The sequence below is a fragment of the Hipposideros armiger genome, unplaced genomic scaffold (genome assembly GCF_001890085.2).
Source record: "Hipposideros armiger isolate ML-2016 unplaced genomic scaffold, ASM189008v1 scaffold_50, whole genome shotgun sequence".
Classification (NCBI taxonomy): domain Eukaryota; kingdom Metazoa; phylum Chordata; class Mammalia; order Chiroptera; family Hipposideridae; genus Hipposideros; species Hipposideros armiger.
In genome coordinates this window covers 4,057,559-4,073,704 of record NW_017731400.1, presented here as the reverse complement: position 1 = coordinate 4,073,704, position 16,146 = coordinate 4,057,559, and the positions used below count along the sequence as shown (strand labels likewise).

General features: G+C 39.7%; 1 protein-coding gene across 1 annotated transcript in view; it reads right to left on the bottom strand.

Annotated features, from left to right (window-relative positions):
* Window positions 1–971: 971 nt before the first annotated feature.
* MBOAT1 (membrane bound glycerophospholipid O-acyltransferase 1) overlaps window positions 972–16,146 on the bottom strand; it is a 102,352-nt gene continuing 87,177 nt past the window's right edge. Inside the window, 3 exon segments of the mRNA XM_019640483.1 lie at window positions 972–2,364; window positions 11,153–11,304; window positions 14,464–14,596. Coding sequence (XP_019496028.1) covers window positions 2,238–2,364; window positions 11,153–11,304; window positions 14,464–14,596 — 412 coding nt within the window. The 3' untranslated portion in view covers window positions 972–2,237.

The following is a 16,146-nucleotide window of genomic DNA, read 5'->3' as shown; positions in this document are numbered from 1 at the left end:
GTCCAGCACTAAGTGTGGACATGCAGCATCTGTAAGCCCAGATTCCAGAGGCTTGGCTTCGACTCCATTCTATGAAGAATATTTGATTCTGGGTGGTCACTGGGGGGTCAAAGGTCCTAGTCTGCCCAGGATGGAGGGGATCAGCAGAGTCCCTGGCAAAGCAGGACAACTAGTCATTCTGTCCTGTGATCACCTCTCCTCTCACTACCAAAGTTCTTCCCTCAGAACTGAAGATACTTAAATACAGTGAAACCTGGTCATATATCATATTGTAGGTTGAAAGATTACATTGTGATGTGGATTATTCCACATACTTCATGCCAATGGGGATATATACCATTTTTGCTGGTGTGTAAAATGTGCATTTTTCTTGGTCTTGCACCTCAAAATATTCCTGTTGGATACAGACCCTGGCAGGTTTTAGGCCCCTATATCCTCTTTCCCCTTACCTACCATCTAATATTCCTCCTGAAACAGCAAAGTAGGGTTCCCTAAGATTTCCTCGTTAAATTGGGTGAGACTCATACACTAGCCAAAATGTGCTACTTCTTAACTTCTGTTTCACATAAGGACTAGAGTTCAGGTTCTAGTACTCTCCCCCAGCACCAAGACTACAGAAACTCTTCAAAGGACAAGCACATTGTTTCACATTTCATTGACCAAAGAGAAGCACCAGCGGACACCTACCTCATGGAAAGAGCCAGAGCCAGTGGCTTTCTTGCGACAGCCTTGAATTCAAATCTCAGCTCTACCACAAACGCTGTGACCGTGGAGGCAGTTAGCAAACTGAACATGTTATAATGCTCAAGCTTTAAATGAGTAAAACCTTAAATTTGTGCACATTTGTTAAAATACACACACACACACACACACACACGCACACACACACATACTTCAGAATATTCAGTGTCTACTGATACAAACAAAAAGCAATTCTGTTAAATATTTCCTTTTTATAGAAACACATTTTTATTCAGTAAGAAACTAATTTTTAACCATCTGATTTAAACAAATTCTCTCCTCCCAAGGCATTTGATTGAGGGCACACCATTGTAGCATATAATTTATTATTTATTATTTATTTATTTATTATTATTATTATTATTTCCCACAACATTTAATACCATGTTTCTTTTTCCCCATGTAGACTATTACCCAATAGAAGTCCCTAGAAGGAGCCACAGCACATTCATAACACAGAAAACTGTCTTTCAATTTTTGCTTTCCAATATGGTGGTTCAACTAAGCAAAGTCGGATTTAACCAACTAAGAAACTGGTAAAAAGAAAGTCAGCCTGTGTGTACCTCTTGGCCATGAGCATTAACACCTCTATGAAATGCAGGGAGAAAAGAGCAAACTATCTGCTGCTTGTTACCAAACTTCTATATAACTTGAAAGTACTTTTCAAAAAAAAATTATTTCCTTAGAAGTTATTCTGCTGCCTTGGATGTGTGAACTCCAGGGTGTTTTCTCAGGGTCACCCCTAAGCAAGCAGATGGCGTGTATGAAATGGAAAAACATCTGGAAAACAGCAGCCCCTCCTAGACTCCTGGTATATATGTAGAGGGGACTTTCTGATTTCCAATCTTGGCTCAGTTCAGAAGAAAAAGGGAAGGGATCCCTCCCTGGAAAAGAAAAGCAGCCTACTTTATAAAGAGAATGCCTGACTTTCAGTCCATTCAAGTGTTCACGGTAAGTCATCCTGGCTCGCAGTTTTCAGTGCCCTGAAAATCACCCTTCACGACCCTGCTCCTCCACAGTCTTCTGAGTGTAGTTGTGTTTGAAACAGTAATGTCACAAGTCAAATGATGCGGGGCTTCCCAGGAACAACCAGATGTGGGTATGTTCTAGTTTAAGAAACCTATGACAAGTCTTCTCAGCAATCGCCTTCTAACTTCGGAGCAGATGTATGGGTCCCAACATCCAGATTGCAGTGTCTGGAAATCATGCCAGAAAAGCAAAGACCCAGCAGCCCAGGATGGACAGTTTCTGCAGCTCTGGCACGTTCTCCACACACCTCCAAATCACTCAAATGTCCTATAAAATATTAAAATTAACTGGACATGGTCGATTTAATGGTACAAAAAGCCTTTATGAAAATACTCCCTGCACTGAAAAGAAAAAAAAAAAAAGATACATGTAAACATCGCCTGTAAGTCACTGGAGAACCCTTGAGCCTTTTCGTATCATCTTTACAATGTTTTGAAGTTTTCTTTGTCCACCTTTGCTTGGAGATATCAATCTGTTTTTTTCTTATTAACAGAGTTCGTAGCCTGAGGCTGCCTTTGCATATGAGCTTGTGGTCTGACTGGCAGAAATAGTATTATCAGGAGACTGAGGATGTGTAAATAAAAGTACATGGACCTAGGAATAAAAACACACAAAAGTTATATTTCAAATAAGCATGTAAATGGCATATGAGCGTGATTGCATCATCTGCAGTATGGAGAGGGAGAGCACTACTTTTGGAGGAGTGGACGTGTTTGTATTCAGGCTTGTCTTGATCAACCCCACAGATAACTCCCGTTGGTGGGGAGCAACCAGGGATGGACCGAAACCACAAAATCCAGCAGAGCAAACTGACCAGGCCACCTGCGAATAGACAGGTGGTACTGTCCCATCAACGTAACACGCAGACTAAGAGAATGAACCCCACAAAAGCCAAAACGCCCCCATATTCAAAGTCTAATGACACACAGGACCAGATTCAAATGCTATACTATGTTCGCTAAACACAAAAGTGACAGCACTTCAGCCAGTGTGCTCTACTCAAGCATCAGGAGTTCTTCTTAGGCGTAATTAGGAGCAAGAGGAATCCAGATTTTGAAAACCTAATCCGTAACATTTATTGCATAAATGTGGTATTTAGCACACTGGGTATAATACAGACACTAAATACTGTGCATATCAATAAATGCAACAAATTAGAAATAAGTTGCCTTCGTACAACGGTTCTATACACATTTGGAAAAGTTGAACTTACACTTTCTCCAATGTTTTTTGAAGACCAAAGGAAAATAGTGTGAAAAGGGGGGAAAAAAAATCCCACAATTGATTTATGTATCATTCTTCAGCTTCTGTGATCACAAGCTCAGGCACATTAGAACCAGATAGCTCACATAACCCCTAGATTTCCCCACCCTTTAGCAAGAGAAATGCCTCCCTGAAAATGTCTCCAGAACAGTCGAGAGCTCTAACAGAAGCAAACATATCTTCACTCACTCTTCTTCCAGTGAGGTTTTACTGTTTAGAATGCACCAAAGAATTAAACTGGGATCTACAAAAAGAGAAAGCCACTGCCCCTTCCCTCAGGAATGGAAAACAAGTATAGGAGGAACGGTAATTTTTTTGATGTTCAAAAATTTTTTCTTCCTCTTATGACTATGCTTACATTCTGCCATCCATTATACATACATTGGGGTAGGCTGGATAATGCCCATTTAAAGATAGCCACACCCTAATCTTTGGAACCTGTGAATGTATTGCCTTATATGACATAAGGGACTTTGCAGGTGGATCAAGTTCAGGATCTTAGAAATGGGGAGGTCATTCTGGATGACACGTGTGGACCCGATGTAATCACTCGGATCCTTATAAGAGGGATGCAGGATAAGACGGAGTGAGAAAAAAAAGATGTCATGATGGAATCAGAGATTGAAATGATATGCTTTGGAGACTGAGGAAGGGACCCTGAATGCAGGCATACAGGCAGCTTCTACAAGCTTCCCTTATAAATTGTTGAATTCCAGAAATTGATTCAGTTGAAAGACAGTCACTTTTTCTTCCAAATGTTAGATGTGGCTTCTCACTGCCCTTGATGGTGTTGCTAAAGAGAGGACTGGGCGCTTGTTCACAGGCCCAGGGGACCGTGGGCTCCTGTTCCATGGCTGTGGCTCCCTCATGCTCAGAGGCTTCCCAGAACTGGACCCACGATGATGAGTCCTGAATGTATGCAACCTTAACCACTGTCCCTTCCAGAACCAATCAAACCAATTCTTAACATCCAGTTCTGACATAAGTCAACGACTCAGATACACACCCCACCCCCAACTTAGGTGAGATCCATTTGGGGGCCCTTTCTTTCCTTCAGACACCATCCTGGTCCAAAGTGGCATAGTCCCTGATATTAGAGCCCCGCGAGAAGAAGAGGTCAACATTTTGTTCTTAAAACATTGAGGTTTTTTTCTAAAAGTCTGGGTTCTTCATATATGGTATCTTAACGCCTTTCCTAGTACTGCCATGCATACTACAAGATGTTGGATAGGAGCAGCTAAGGAAATATCAAAACTTTCTGAGGAAAAGATTACCTAGTCACCTTATATAATCTCCCATAATAATAAAATTCTGCTCAAAGGTTACATACTTATCCACCTAGACAAGACAGCTGACATAAATTTTAAACCTGTGCCTCACCAGGCAGTTTCACCTCATCACTGGATTACATAGCTCTGATCTCTCTCTCTCAAAGCTGACTTCGCCGTTATTCTTCAGTTTCATATATTTAATTTTTTGTTAATTTTTCAATTACACTGGACATACAATATTATATTAGCTTCAGGTGTGCATCATATTGCTTAGACATTTACCATATTTCCCCATGTATAAGACGCACCCTTTTTTGAAAAATTTGGGGTCTAAAAACTGGGTGCATCTTATACAGTGGTTGTAGATTTTTTTTACTTGCATTTCCCACTTTTTTCGCACTTGTTTTTGCACTCATACAACCACCGTGTGAGACGCACCCAGTTTTTAGACCCCAAATTTTTCAAAAAAGGGTGCGTCTTATACATGGGGAAATACGGTATGTAACTTACAAAGTGATTACCTAAAAAAGTCTAGTATCCATCTGACAATATACAAAGTTATTACAATATTGACTATATTTCTTATGCTGTACTTTATATCACCATGACTGTTTTTGTAACTAGCAATTTATACTTCTTAATCCTTTTATCTTAATCATTCCCTACCCCACTCACATCTGACAACCATCAATATGTTCTCTATGAGTTTGTTTCTGTTTTAGTTCATTGATTTTGTCTTTTAAATTCCACACATAAGGAAAATTATATGGTATGTCTTTCTCTGACTTATTTCACTTAGCATAATACCCTCTAGGCCCATCCATGTTCTTGAAAATGGCAAGATTTCATTCTTTTTTATGGCTGAGTAATAATCCACTGTACATGTGTAGACATCTTCTTATCCATTTGTCCACAAATGGACACTTGGGTTGCTTCCATATCTTGTATTGTAAATAATTCTGCAATGAACACAGGGGTGCATATATCTTTCTGAATTACTGTTTTGAATTTCTTTGGATAAATACCCAGAAGTGGAATTGCTGGATTATATAGTAGTTCTATTTTGAATTTTTTGAGGAATGTCCAACTGTTTTCCACAGTGGCTGCATCAATTTGCAATCCCACCAACAGTGCACAAGGGTTCCCTTTTCTCCACATCCCCATCAACACTTGTTTGTTTATTTATTGATGACGGTCATTCTGACAGATGTGAGGTGATATCTCATTGTGGTTTCAATTTGCATTTCTCTGATAATTAGTGATGTTGAGCATCTTTTCATATATCTATTGGCCATCAGTATGCTCTCTTTGGAAAAATGTCTGTTCAGCTCCTCTGCCCATGTTTTAATTGGGTGTGTGTGTGTGTGTGTGTGTGTGTTAAATTATATGAGTTCCTTATATATTTTGGATATTAACCCCTTATTGAACGTATCACTGGATAATATCTTTTATCATTCACTATGTTGTCCTTTCATTTTGTTGGTTTCCATTACTGTGCAAAAATTTTAGCTTAATGTAGACCCATTTGTTTATATTTTCTTCTGTTTTCCTAGCCCGAGGAGCAATATCCAAAATATTATTACTAAAAGTGATGTTGAAAAGCTTACTGCCTATGGTTTCTTCTAAGAGTTTTACAGTGTCAGGTCTTACATTTAAATCTTTAATCTATTTTGAGTTTATTCTCCTATATGGTGCAAGAAAGTGATCCAGTTTCATTCTGTTGCATGCATCTGTCCAGTTTTCCCAACATCATTTATTGAATAGACTGTCTTTACCCAATTTTATTGTCTTGCCTCCTTTGTCATAGATTAATTGACCATATGGGTATGTGGTTATTTCTACGCTTTCTATTCTGTTCCATTGGTCTCTGTGTGTGTTTTTATGTCAGTACCATGCTGTTTTGATTACTATAGCCTTTTAGCATAGTTTGATATCAGGTAGCACAATACCTCAAATTTTGTTCTTCTTTCACAAGACTGCTTTCACTTTCAGGGCCTTTTCTGGTTCCACATAAGTTTTAGGAATACTTGTTCTAGTTCTGTGAAAAATACCATTGGTGATTTGATAGGGATTGTACTGAATCTGTCAATGCCTTTGGAACTACAGACATTTTAACAATGCTAATTCTTCCTACCCATGAGCACAATATATATTTCCATTTATTTGTATTTTCAATTTTTTTCTTCAATGTCTTATAATTTTCTGAGTACAGCTCTTTTACTTCCTTAGTTAAATTTATTCCTAGGCATTTCATTCTTTTTGATACATTTGGTTTCTTAATTTCTCTTTCTGGTAAGTTCTTTATTGGTGTATAAAAATGTAACAGATTTCTGAATAATAATTTTGTATCTTGCTATTACTGAATCCGTTTATTAGTTCTAATAGTTCTTTGGTGGAATCTTTAGGGTTCTCTATATAGTGTCATGTTGCCTGCAAATAATGACAGTTTCACTTCTTTCTTTCCGATTCTGATGACTTATTTCTTTTTCTTTCTGATTGTTGTGGCTAGAACTTCCAGTACTATGTTGAACAAAAGTGGTGAAAGTGGACATCCTTATCACATATGGCCTTTATTATGTTGAGGCATGTTCCCTCTATTCCCAGTTTGCTGACAGTTTATCATAAATGGATGTTGAATTTTGTTAAATGCTATTTCTGCATCTGAGATAACCATATAATTTTTTTAAAAACAAACAAACAAACATGGTGTATCATATTGATTGAGGTGAACCGAAGTCAGGAGTATAGGAAAAAAAACATAGTATATACAGGGTTTGATACTATCTGTGGTTTCAGGCATCCACTGGGGGTCTTGGAACATATCCTCTGTCGACAGGGGGTCTACTCTACACTTATGCGTTCACTTGGGTCTCATTTACAAGTTACACTGAGAAATTTAAAGCTGAGATTTGAAGTCACTGTAGATTGAAAACTGACTAGAATATAAAATGAAGCACATCTGAAATTTAAATGCTAAATAATGAAGCATATACTAGAAATGCATATGTATACAACTGCGGTTCATTGCCAGTTACTGAAATTAGCCCCAAAGGAGGAAAAGATCTGGAATACAACAGACCCACCTCTACCAAAAGACCACGCATTTTAAGTTCTTTTACCAGATTCCGTGATTCTCTTGAGATTATGAAAACACGTTTTGGAGATGCTATCTACAATAGCTGTTAGCAATATGTGGCTGCTTAAGTTCAAATTAAGAAAATTAGATAAAATTGACATTTCAGTTCCTCAGTCACACTAGCCAGGTTTCAAATGTTCAACAGCCACAGATGCTGGTGGTCAATGTATTGGACAGCATTTCTGTCATTGTAGGAACTTCTACTGAACAGAGCTGACCTAGATAGGGAATTTAAATTATATAGACAGGCATAAGTCAGAGATCTGTGGGTTCAATTCGGAACACTACAATAAAACAAATATTGCAATACAGTGGGTCTCACAAACTTTTTGGTTTTCCAGTGCATGTAAAAGTTATGTTTACTCTAGACTATAGTCTATTAAGTATGCAATAACATCATGTTTAAAACACAATGTATGTACCTTAATTTTAAAATATTGCTAAAAATGCTAACCACCTGAGCCTTCAACAAGTCATAATCTTTTGGCTGGTCTTACCTTCAATTTCTAAAATATGCACTATCTAAGAAGGGAACAATAAAGGGAAGCACAGTAAAATGAAGTATGTCTGTATAAGCAACTATGATGACAGAATTAACAGAAACATCAATTTCAACCTAAACAAAGGGATTTCTGTTTTAATATTCTAGATTGATTTTGGAAAGAAATGGAAACCTACTTAAGAGTGATCTACATGGATAACTACCATGTTTCCCAGAAAATAAGACCGTGTTTCCCAGAAAAAAATACATTAATTTTTGCTCCAAAAGACACATTTTATTCACTTATTCATGTACAAAAATCTACATTTATTCAAATACAGTAATGTCTGACAATCTTAACTGGGGCTTATTTTGGGGTAGGGCTTATATTACGAGCACCCTGAAAATCATGCTAGAGCTTATTTTCCAGTTAGGTCTTATATTTGGGGAAACATGGTATTTCATTCTTCCCCTAGAGCCCTGCCTAAGTGTAGGGAATTAGCATATTTCAGTCGGTTAAACGCATGTGATCCCAAAGCAGTAATTTTCTTCCAAAGTAACTTCTAAAGAAATTTTTAGTAACTGTCCTATTGATCTTGCTGTTAAAGGAACTTTGAGTCTGAAACTTGAGTCTAGCATTTACTTGCTGTGTGAGTTTTGTTAAATTACTCACCCTCTCTGAGCCTCCACTCCTATGATAAACAGGGATACTGACAACTACCCCTCTCTTCTCAGCTCACCACTGTCTACCTTGGATTCTGTGTTCTGCCCACACTCAGGTCTTCAGTGAACGGAGCTTCCTCCCATCACAAGGGGGCTGTTCTCTGCTTTTGCCTGTGTTTGGAGCATGACTCACAGTGCTCCACCTCACCTACCACCCTCACACACGCTGTGCTTGCTTCACTCCCACTACGCAGCCTCCAGGACTTAGCTCAAATGCCACTTCCTCCTAAAGGCCACCCTTGATGCCCAGTTTGAATCAGATTCCTGTTACATGCTCTCTTAAACCTTTGTACCATTCACTCAGTGCCCAGCACACTGTAAGTATAATATTAAATCATACTGAGTTGAATACAGGCATTTCTGCTATAACATGATACATATATTCCTGAAAAATCTCACCTTCAGCAATAGCTCATGCTTAAAATACCAGGGCTTATGGGGGGGGGGAATCATGTGAGAAGCAAACAACTCTAAATCTATGAGACTTTGTAACCACAACGATGAACACCTAAGCCCACAACCTGGACAGCCCAGACACACAGCAGCTCAACAGCGCCAAGTGCTGCTCAGGGTGGACAAGGTAGAAGACAATGAAGGGCGATGCTGGCTGGAGGGCACTGAGGCACATGGAAGGAGAAGGGTGCTGTGAGCAAGTGGGGCTGCCCTGAGGGCAGCACAGAGAAGGGGAAGCCAGCTGAGAGCCAGGGGGGTACAGGTGTGTGGGGGGGTGCCTCTCGGAGAGGGAGTCCAGTGAAGGGGTGCTCAGTTTTAATTTTCTTAAAGCTGCGTGGCACCTACCTCTGCAGTGGCTAAACCAGGGGTTCAGGGGAAAGATTATAATTCTCTTCCTACTATTACTGGCATCTCTTATCTAGAAAAATTTATGTATTAATAAAAACCAGCTCAACTTCCATGTTACACTGGCATAACTCCCATGACTTAATGGGTACTACAGAAACAGACTTTACTGATGAGTGTTATATAGTTCCCTCTACCTTGTTTTCCTAAAACCTGGGGAAAAAAAATCATCCAACTTATAGACATTGACACCTGTGTTAAGTAGTGCAATGTCTTGATCATTCCTGACCAGTGCATCAACTGCAGGAAATGCCCAACTTACAAAGAAGGCATGTTTGCGTTGTTTATTTCTAAGTCACCTTTCTGACCACAGCGAAGAGCTCCGAAGTTAACCGACAAAAGCCTGTGCAAACCATAATATGATACAAGTTAGCATTTACTGAAAATAGACTCTATGCCAGGCGCCGGGTTGAGCCCTTTACACATCTGCCTCATTTTCAGTCCTAACAAAGGTACTCTGAGGGGAATGCTCTTCTTAACCCCATTTCACAGGTGAGAAAACTCAGGGGAAAGAGGTTAGTTAACTTGCCGGAGGTCACACAACCAGTTTGCAAGGGTGGAGAAATTTCACTAACTCAACAGAAGAGTGACACAACACACCCTTTCCCTAAAGACCTCTTGTCTCTGGTGTGAACCTCCCCTCCACCATGTACACCTCACGATGTAAATCCCCACGCGCATCCAGCATACCTGCCATCTCCGTAGGATGCAGAATTCTCCTGAAGACCACTCCTGTCAGCCCTGTCCAGCAGTGGACAGCACCTGCCCACTTCTGTCCTGCTCTCAGAATGCCCCCAGCCTCCCTCAGGAAACATAGCCTACCCTCTGGAAAAAGAGGCCAAGGCAGCAAATTCACCCTCTGAGTTTGTAATTCAAACATATCCCTTCAAAATTCACTGCACTGAGCCGGCCAAATGGTGTGTTGGTTAAGAACTGGCTTGGGACTCCAGAGGGCCCCGGTTCGGATCCCACATATGAGGGCCAGTGACACTACCCTCCACAGCTAAGATGCTGAACAACAGCTCAACCTGGAGCTGGGCTGCTGTGAGTTGCTAGCGACGGCGCAGGTTGCAGCCCCTGTGGCAGTGGGTTGCCATGGGCTACCGTGTGTAACCAGCAGCCAGCGTGAGCGGTTGGCAGCCACAGTGAGCGGCCGTCCAGAAGCCGGCGACTGATCTGCCTCACCCGGGAAGAGCGCAATGATGGTGCCAACTTGGGCCAGTGAAGCAACGTNTGGTGCCAACTTGGGCCAGTGAAGCAACGTCCTCCACAACTAGACTGAAGAACAAAACGACAGCAACTTGTCTGTTCCCCTCCCCCAATTCCCCAGGGCTGTTCCCATCCCCCAATAAAAATTTTTAAAAACAAAAAACAAAAAAACCCCACAAAATTCACTGCCCTAAGCACCCCTTAATTATGTTACGGATGCATTAGGGCTTCCTTCCCGTCAACTCTGCTCATCTGTATTGGTGTTTGTATGTTGGTATTTTCAGGACGACAGTCTTTTCTGCCTAAATCTATGGACATTTTCACATGGAAGCTATACCTAGAAATTGTTAGTACTGCTTGATTCAATTTACCAACTCCTAAGTCAAACACAGAGAAAACAGGCAAGTTTACTAAATAGCAGTTGAGAACAATGGAACTTACTTGTATAAATTGATGGTTGGTTCAACTGCCAACATAACAAAAGGGGCCACTGTGTACGAGACCGCCAGCTGAGTGACAGCCCAAGTCACCACGTCATAAACAAACTTGAGGGTTCCTGACGAAAGGAAGTAATGTCTGCAGTTGTTCCTCACCTGCAAGCCAAGGAAAGCAAAGGGGAGGGTAAAACAACACAAAACAAAATAAACTTGTATCTGCATGCAGATAGCATACCTCAGGAACAAGGGCCACCTAAAACATCAACCATTTGAGTTCTATTTTAAACTAAAAATACCATTATTGTTATTCTTATTATAGATACGGAGGGTGCCCAAAAAATGTATACACATTTTAAGAAAGGAAAAAACTGTATTAAAATTGTAATACTCGATATATACCGATAACAAAAGATGAATACACATCACGTTTGACTTCTGCAATTACAAGAGATGCTCAAAGTGGTTACCATCAGCATAATTTTAATACAGTTTTTCCTTTCTTAAAATGTGTATACATTTTTTGGCCCTCTCTGTATATTAAAAAAAATACATATTCACTGTAGAAAAATGTTTAAAGAACTAAGCAAAAACAATTTTTTTTTAACATCTCCCAGAGAAAAGCACTATTTTAAAACTTGGCACATATCCTTACAAGCTTTTTTCTATTCACATGTATCCACATTTATACTGCCAATGGCATCAATATATTCATTAGCCTGTTTTTTCATTTAGTTAATATAGCATGAATTTTTTCCACATCAGTAGGTATTAATCTCCAATACAATTCTAAGTTAACTATGGAAAAGTTAGCTTGTCTCCCACCCCCTGCTATTGTAAACAACTGGGATGCATGCCCTGGTAGACACACCTCTGCAGTTTCCTAATTATTTCCTCTGAATAACAGTAATAAAATATTACCATTAGTAGTAAGAAGAGCTACCACATATTGAGTGGTTACTATGTGCCAAGCCTTTGCTAATGCTTTACAATCTGTCATCTCTGTTGATTCTCCCAACAAACCTATCATGTCAGCATCATCATGCCCATGTTACAGACAAGGAAACTGAAAAACGCTTTGAAATGGAAAACGCCGGGTCAAAGGATACACTCATCTATAGGACTTTTGACATATGTGACTAGATTTGCCTCCAGAAAGAAACCTAATTGCTTGTAGGTAGGTCAGCCTCGAAGCAGGAAAGGCTTCCAGTGAGCAGACTTCTCTCCTCAGCCCTGAGTTTCTGAGGACAGAAGCTAGAGGTCCATCCATGCTAGGGTTGGGGGAGCATGGGCAATATTAGCAAGCACGTAAGAGATTTTATTAAGTAACTTCCCAGGCCTAAGACGCATCATGGCTATGTTCCATCAGCCCTCTCCTCTTTTCCCTCTAACTAAATCATTCATGAAAAATATTTCCAGGCCACTCAAAAGAAAGGCTTTATATAAATCAATGTTTTTATGCCAGTTGAAATCACCTGAACTAAAGACATTTTAAGAAATAATACTCTGGGCTGGCCGAGTGGCTCAGTTGGTTAAGAGCTGGCTTAAGAGCGTGAGCTGTGAGCAACAGGGCCGCTCGTTTGATTCCCACATGGGCCAGTGATGCTGTGCCCAAGCTGAGCTGCCGGTGAGCTGCCAATAAGTGGCAGGGTGGCTCAGCTGGTGAGATCACGTGCTGCTAACAACAAGACTGCCTGTTCGACAGGGGGCTACGCCCGCCTGCAACTAAGACTCAACTCAGCATTGAGCTGAGCTGCCACATAGATGGCTCAGTGGATAGAGCATGCACTCTTAACAACAAGGCTGCCAGTTCGACTCCTGCATGGGATGGTGGCTATGCCCACCCGCAACTAAGATTGAACATAGCACCTTGAGTTGAGCAGCTGCAAGCTGCCGACGGGTGCCCTTCACAACTAAGATTGAAGAACAACTTGGCTGGTCCCCCTCCCCAATTCCCCAACCCTGTTCTGCTCTCCCAGTTCCCCAATTAAAAGAAAATAAAAATAAAAATAGAATAATAATACTCTGAATATATTAACACCCAAAATTCTGGCCTTTGTTTTTTAGTTTGTCCTGTGTTTCAGTTTTCTTTTATAATCCAAGTAGAAATATGAATGAGAGGGAAAAAAATGTCTTCCCTATTTTCTATATACAAATATGTACAATATATACTTTATTTTTAAAATGTGCTAATCAGCATGATTAGTAATCAATTATCCATCTTGTTCACAAATATGTCCCAACAAACCTTCATCTAACTAAACAAAAAATTCCATGGGGAGGGACTCTTGTCTTGTTCACCACAGTAACCCAGGCCCTAGAACACCAACTACACATAGTAGGGCTCTGAAATATTCATAGAACAGATGAATTAAAGAAAAAGTGAATAGTTATGCTGGGGCACCTAAATCCATATCCAAAATACAGTTCCAAAAATGTCATTAAAAGCTCTTGGCACATGAATAAAAAAGGCCACAACTGTTATCAACGATTGAAATGAAATCAAGATAGAAAACTCTGTATTTGATAATGAGTGCACACTGAATTGTAATTATTGGATTGTTGGAAAACTCATGACGCATTTTTGCAATGAAAAACATAGAAAAAATGCGTCATGACTTTTCCGACAACCCAATACTTATATCTAGGTTCATCTCATTCTTTGAGGGCAGGCATATTTTTTATTCCTTTATTATCCTGCTCTACAGCCAACAAATAGTAGGAACAGTCTAGAACAAACAGAAAGCTACCCAAAAATCCTAGAGAACCAAATTTATAAAATCCACAAAGGATTTTACACCAACTAAAGCAACTGGATCAGACAGAAGAGGCTGGAGTGATCTCTAACAGAACTCAGGTCCTGTGGCTACAATTTTACTGTCTGCTGACAGGCTGAATTATTTCTAGGCTTAGGATAACAAAATGAGGAATGAAGTGCAGTATAAGCAAAATGAAGTCTTACGAAGCCCACCTTAGTTAATAATCATTGTCACCTGTGATTTGATTATGTATGTTCCGCCTTTAATAATTAAAAATATTTTCATCTCTTAAGTTACTAAGCACTGTTCCTAAAATTCCTTTTTGTTTGCAAACACACTGTAAATAATACGAAAATAGCTAACCATTTTATGACCACAGGTTGCTATATGCTGAAGTGTTTCTCTAATGGGAAGACTGTTTGATTTTTCAAAACATCACTCCTACCCCCTCACCCACCCTCCCACCCTCCCCACCCCCAACTCCTGATAGGACTAAATGGCAACAAACATACAGGGATCAGATTACTAAGGAAAAGACCCACAACCAAAGGAAGCTTACCGTTCTGGCTGCTAGTGTGACAAGGATTCCAGTTAAGAAGGTGAAATAGTACCCAGGATAGACACCATGCCACAGGGCAGACAGGATGAAGGTGAGCACTGTGGGGTACCAGGGAACCCGCTCATAGCACACTCTGTGAAGAAAGGCAGGTACAACCGGGCCACAGGTCAAACACAGGAAACTTCCAGCCACACCGGCATCTGTTTGCATCCGACCTGCAGAAATCATTTGCTCCATGCCTGAGGGCCTGCCTGCCTAACCCTATTCAGGGACTTGCAGTGGAATCCAAGCAGCTTGAACTCTAGCTTTTCTCAAACACTACCAGATAGGCAATCCACAGCTCCATCTTTTTGGGAGATGTATGAATTTTTAACCTCCATAGGACTTTATGATATGCACCCCATCATCCTATATCTAATAAAAATCCGAGTGGTCACTCCACCCAGCAAGAGCTCCTGCCACCAATGGCCTAATCTACCAGGGATACTTATTTATAGATAAGTAAGTGTTATTGGTGCTAAAAAGTTTGGAATCAGGATAAGGGTCTTTGGAAGTAGATATCCTCATTTAGCCAAAATTAATTTATGTTTTCAACCTGGCCCCTATGCCATCTAACATTGCAACCATTTTTGTCTATTGGCAGCGATGCCAGCACAAAATCAATGTGTGAGTTATATGACGCGTCAGCTCTTACTGTGTCCATCAGATTTCAATCCACAAATTTGTCTTAAAGGGTGATATTGTGTGGATCTACAAATTGTCAGCAAAATACCCTGGAGATCTTGGCTTCTTGGTTGATTATTAAAACAAAGTGATAAAGGGTTTTCTCCCAAATCCAGTCTACGAATTGCCAATGGCACTGTAAGGAAGCCATTACATGGCTTATTAAATGAGAGAACCCAAATAGAAAATAAAATAGAAATTCAAACAGTTAACATCGATCCAGCACTGTGTGGGTTGTCAGAAGTAACTGATTTAAACCAAAACTAAGGATTATGGCTCCCTCTTCATAGGAAAAACAGAGTGCATTTGGGGGAAAAAAACACAAGACTGGGACCCCACTTGTCATGCTTCTTTTTGAAATGAGGGGTAGCTTGCATATGTATTTTTTCTTACCATCTGTATCTTTTTCAATGAATAAAATACTACATTTTCTAAAATGATTTTTTTATATTTCGTTTTTCATTGTTTATATGCACACATGTATGTTCAGTCATCTTAGAACAAACTCCTAACAGAGACTGTAGCACTTTTGTTACATTGGGATTACTCAATATACAGAAGTAGAGGTTTGTGCTAAAATTATTTGAAAAATTAGTAGCAATAATATTAAGGCAAATTTTCAAAAATTGCATGTTCGTATCAGTTTTCAGACAACACTGCATGAGCTTACTTTGAGGAAATTATTATACATTGTCTGTTCTTTTATCCCAATGTTTTCACCTAAAAAAATAATGCTACTTATGAAAAACAATCTACAGCTTCATATTTTTATACTCTCCCTGCATTTATATGATAGGAATATTCACTAGTTAGAGTTTCAAGGATAGCATATTATTCAGGAATGGCATATTATCAATTCCATAATAAGTAATGTTTTAATTTTGGTATTTGTAAGGAAACAAAAGCACAGGGAAATATCAACAAAAATACATTCAAGTGCATAAACATCTGGGGTACCAT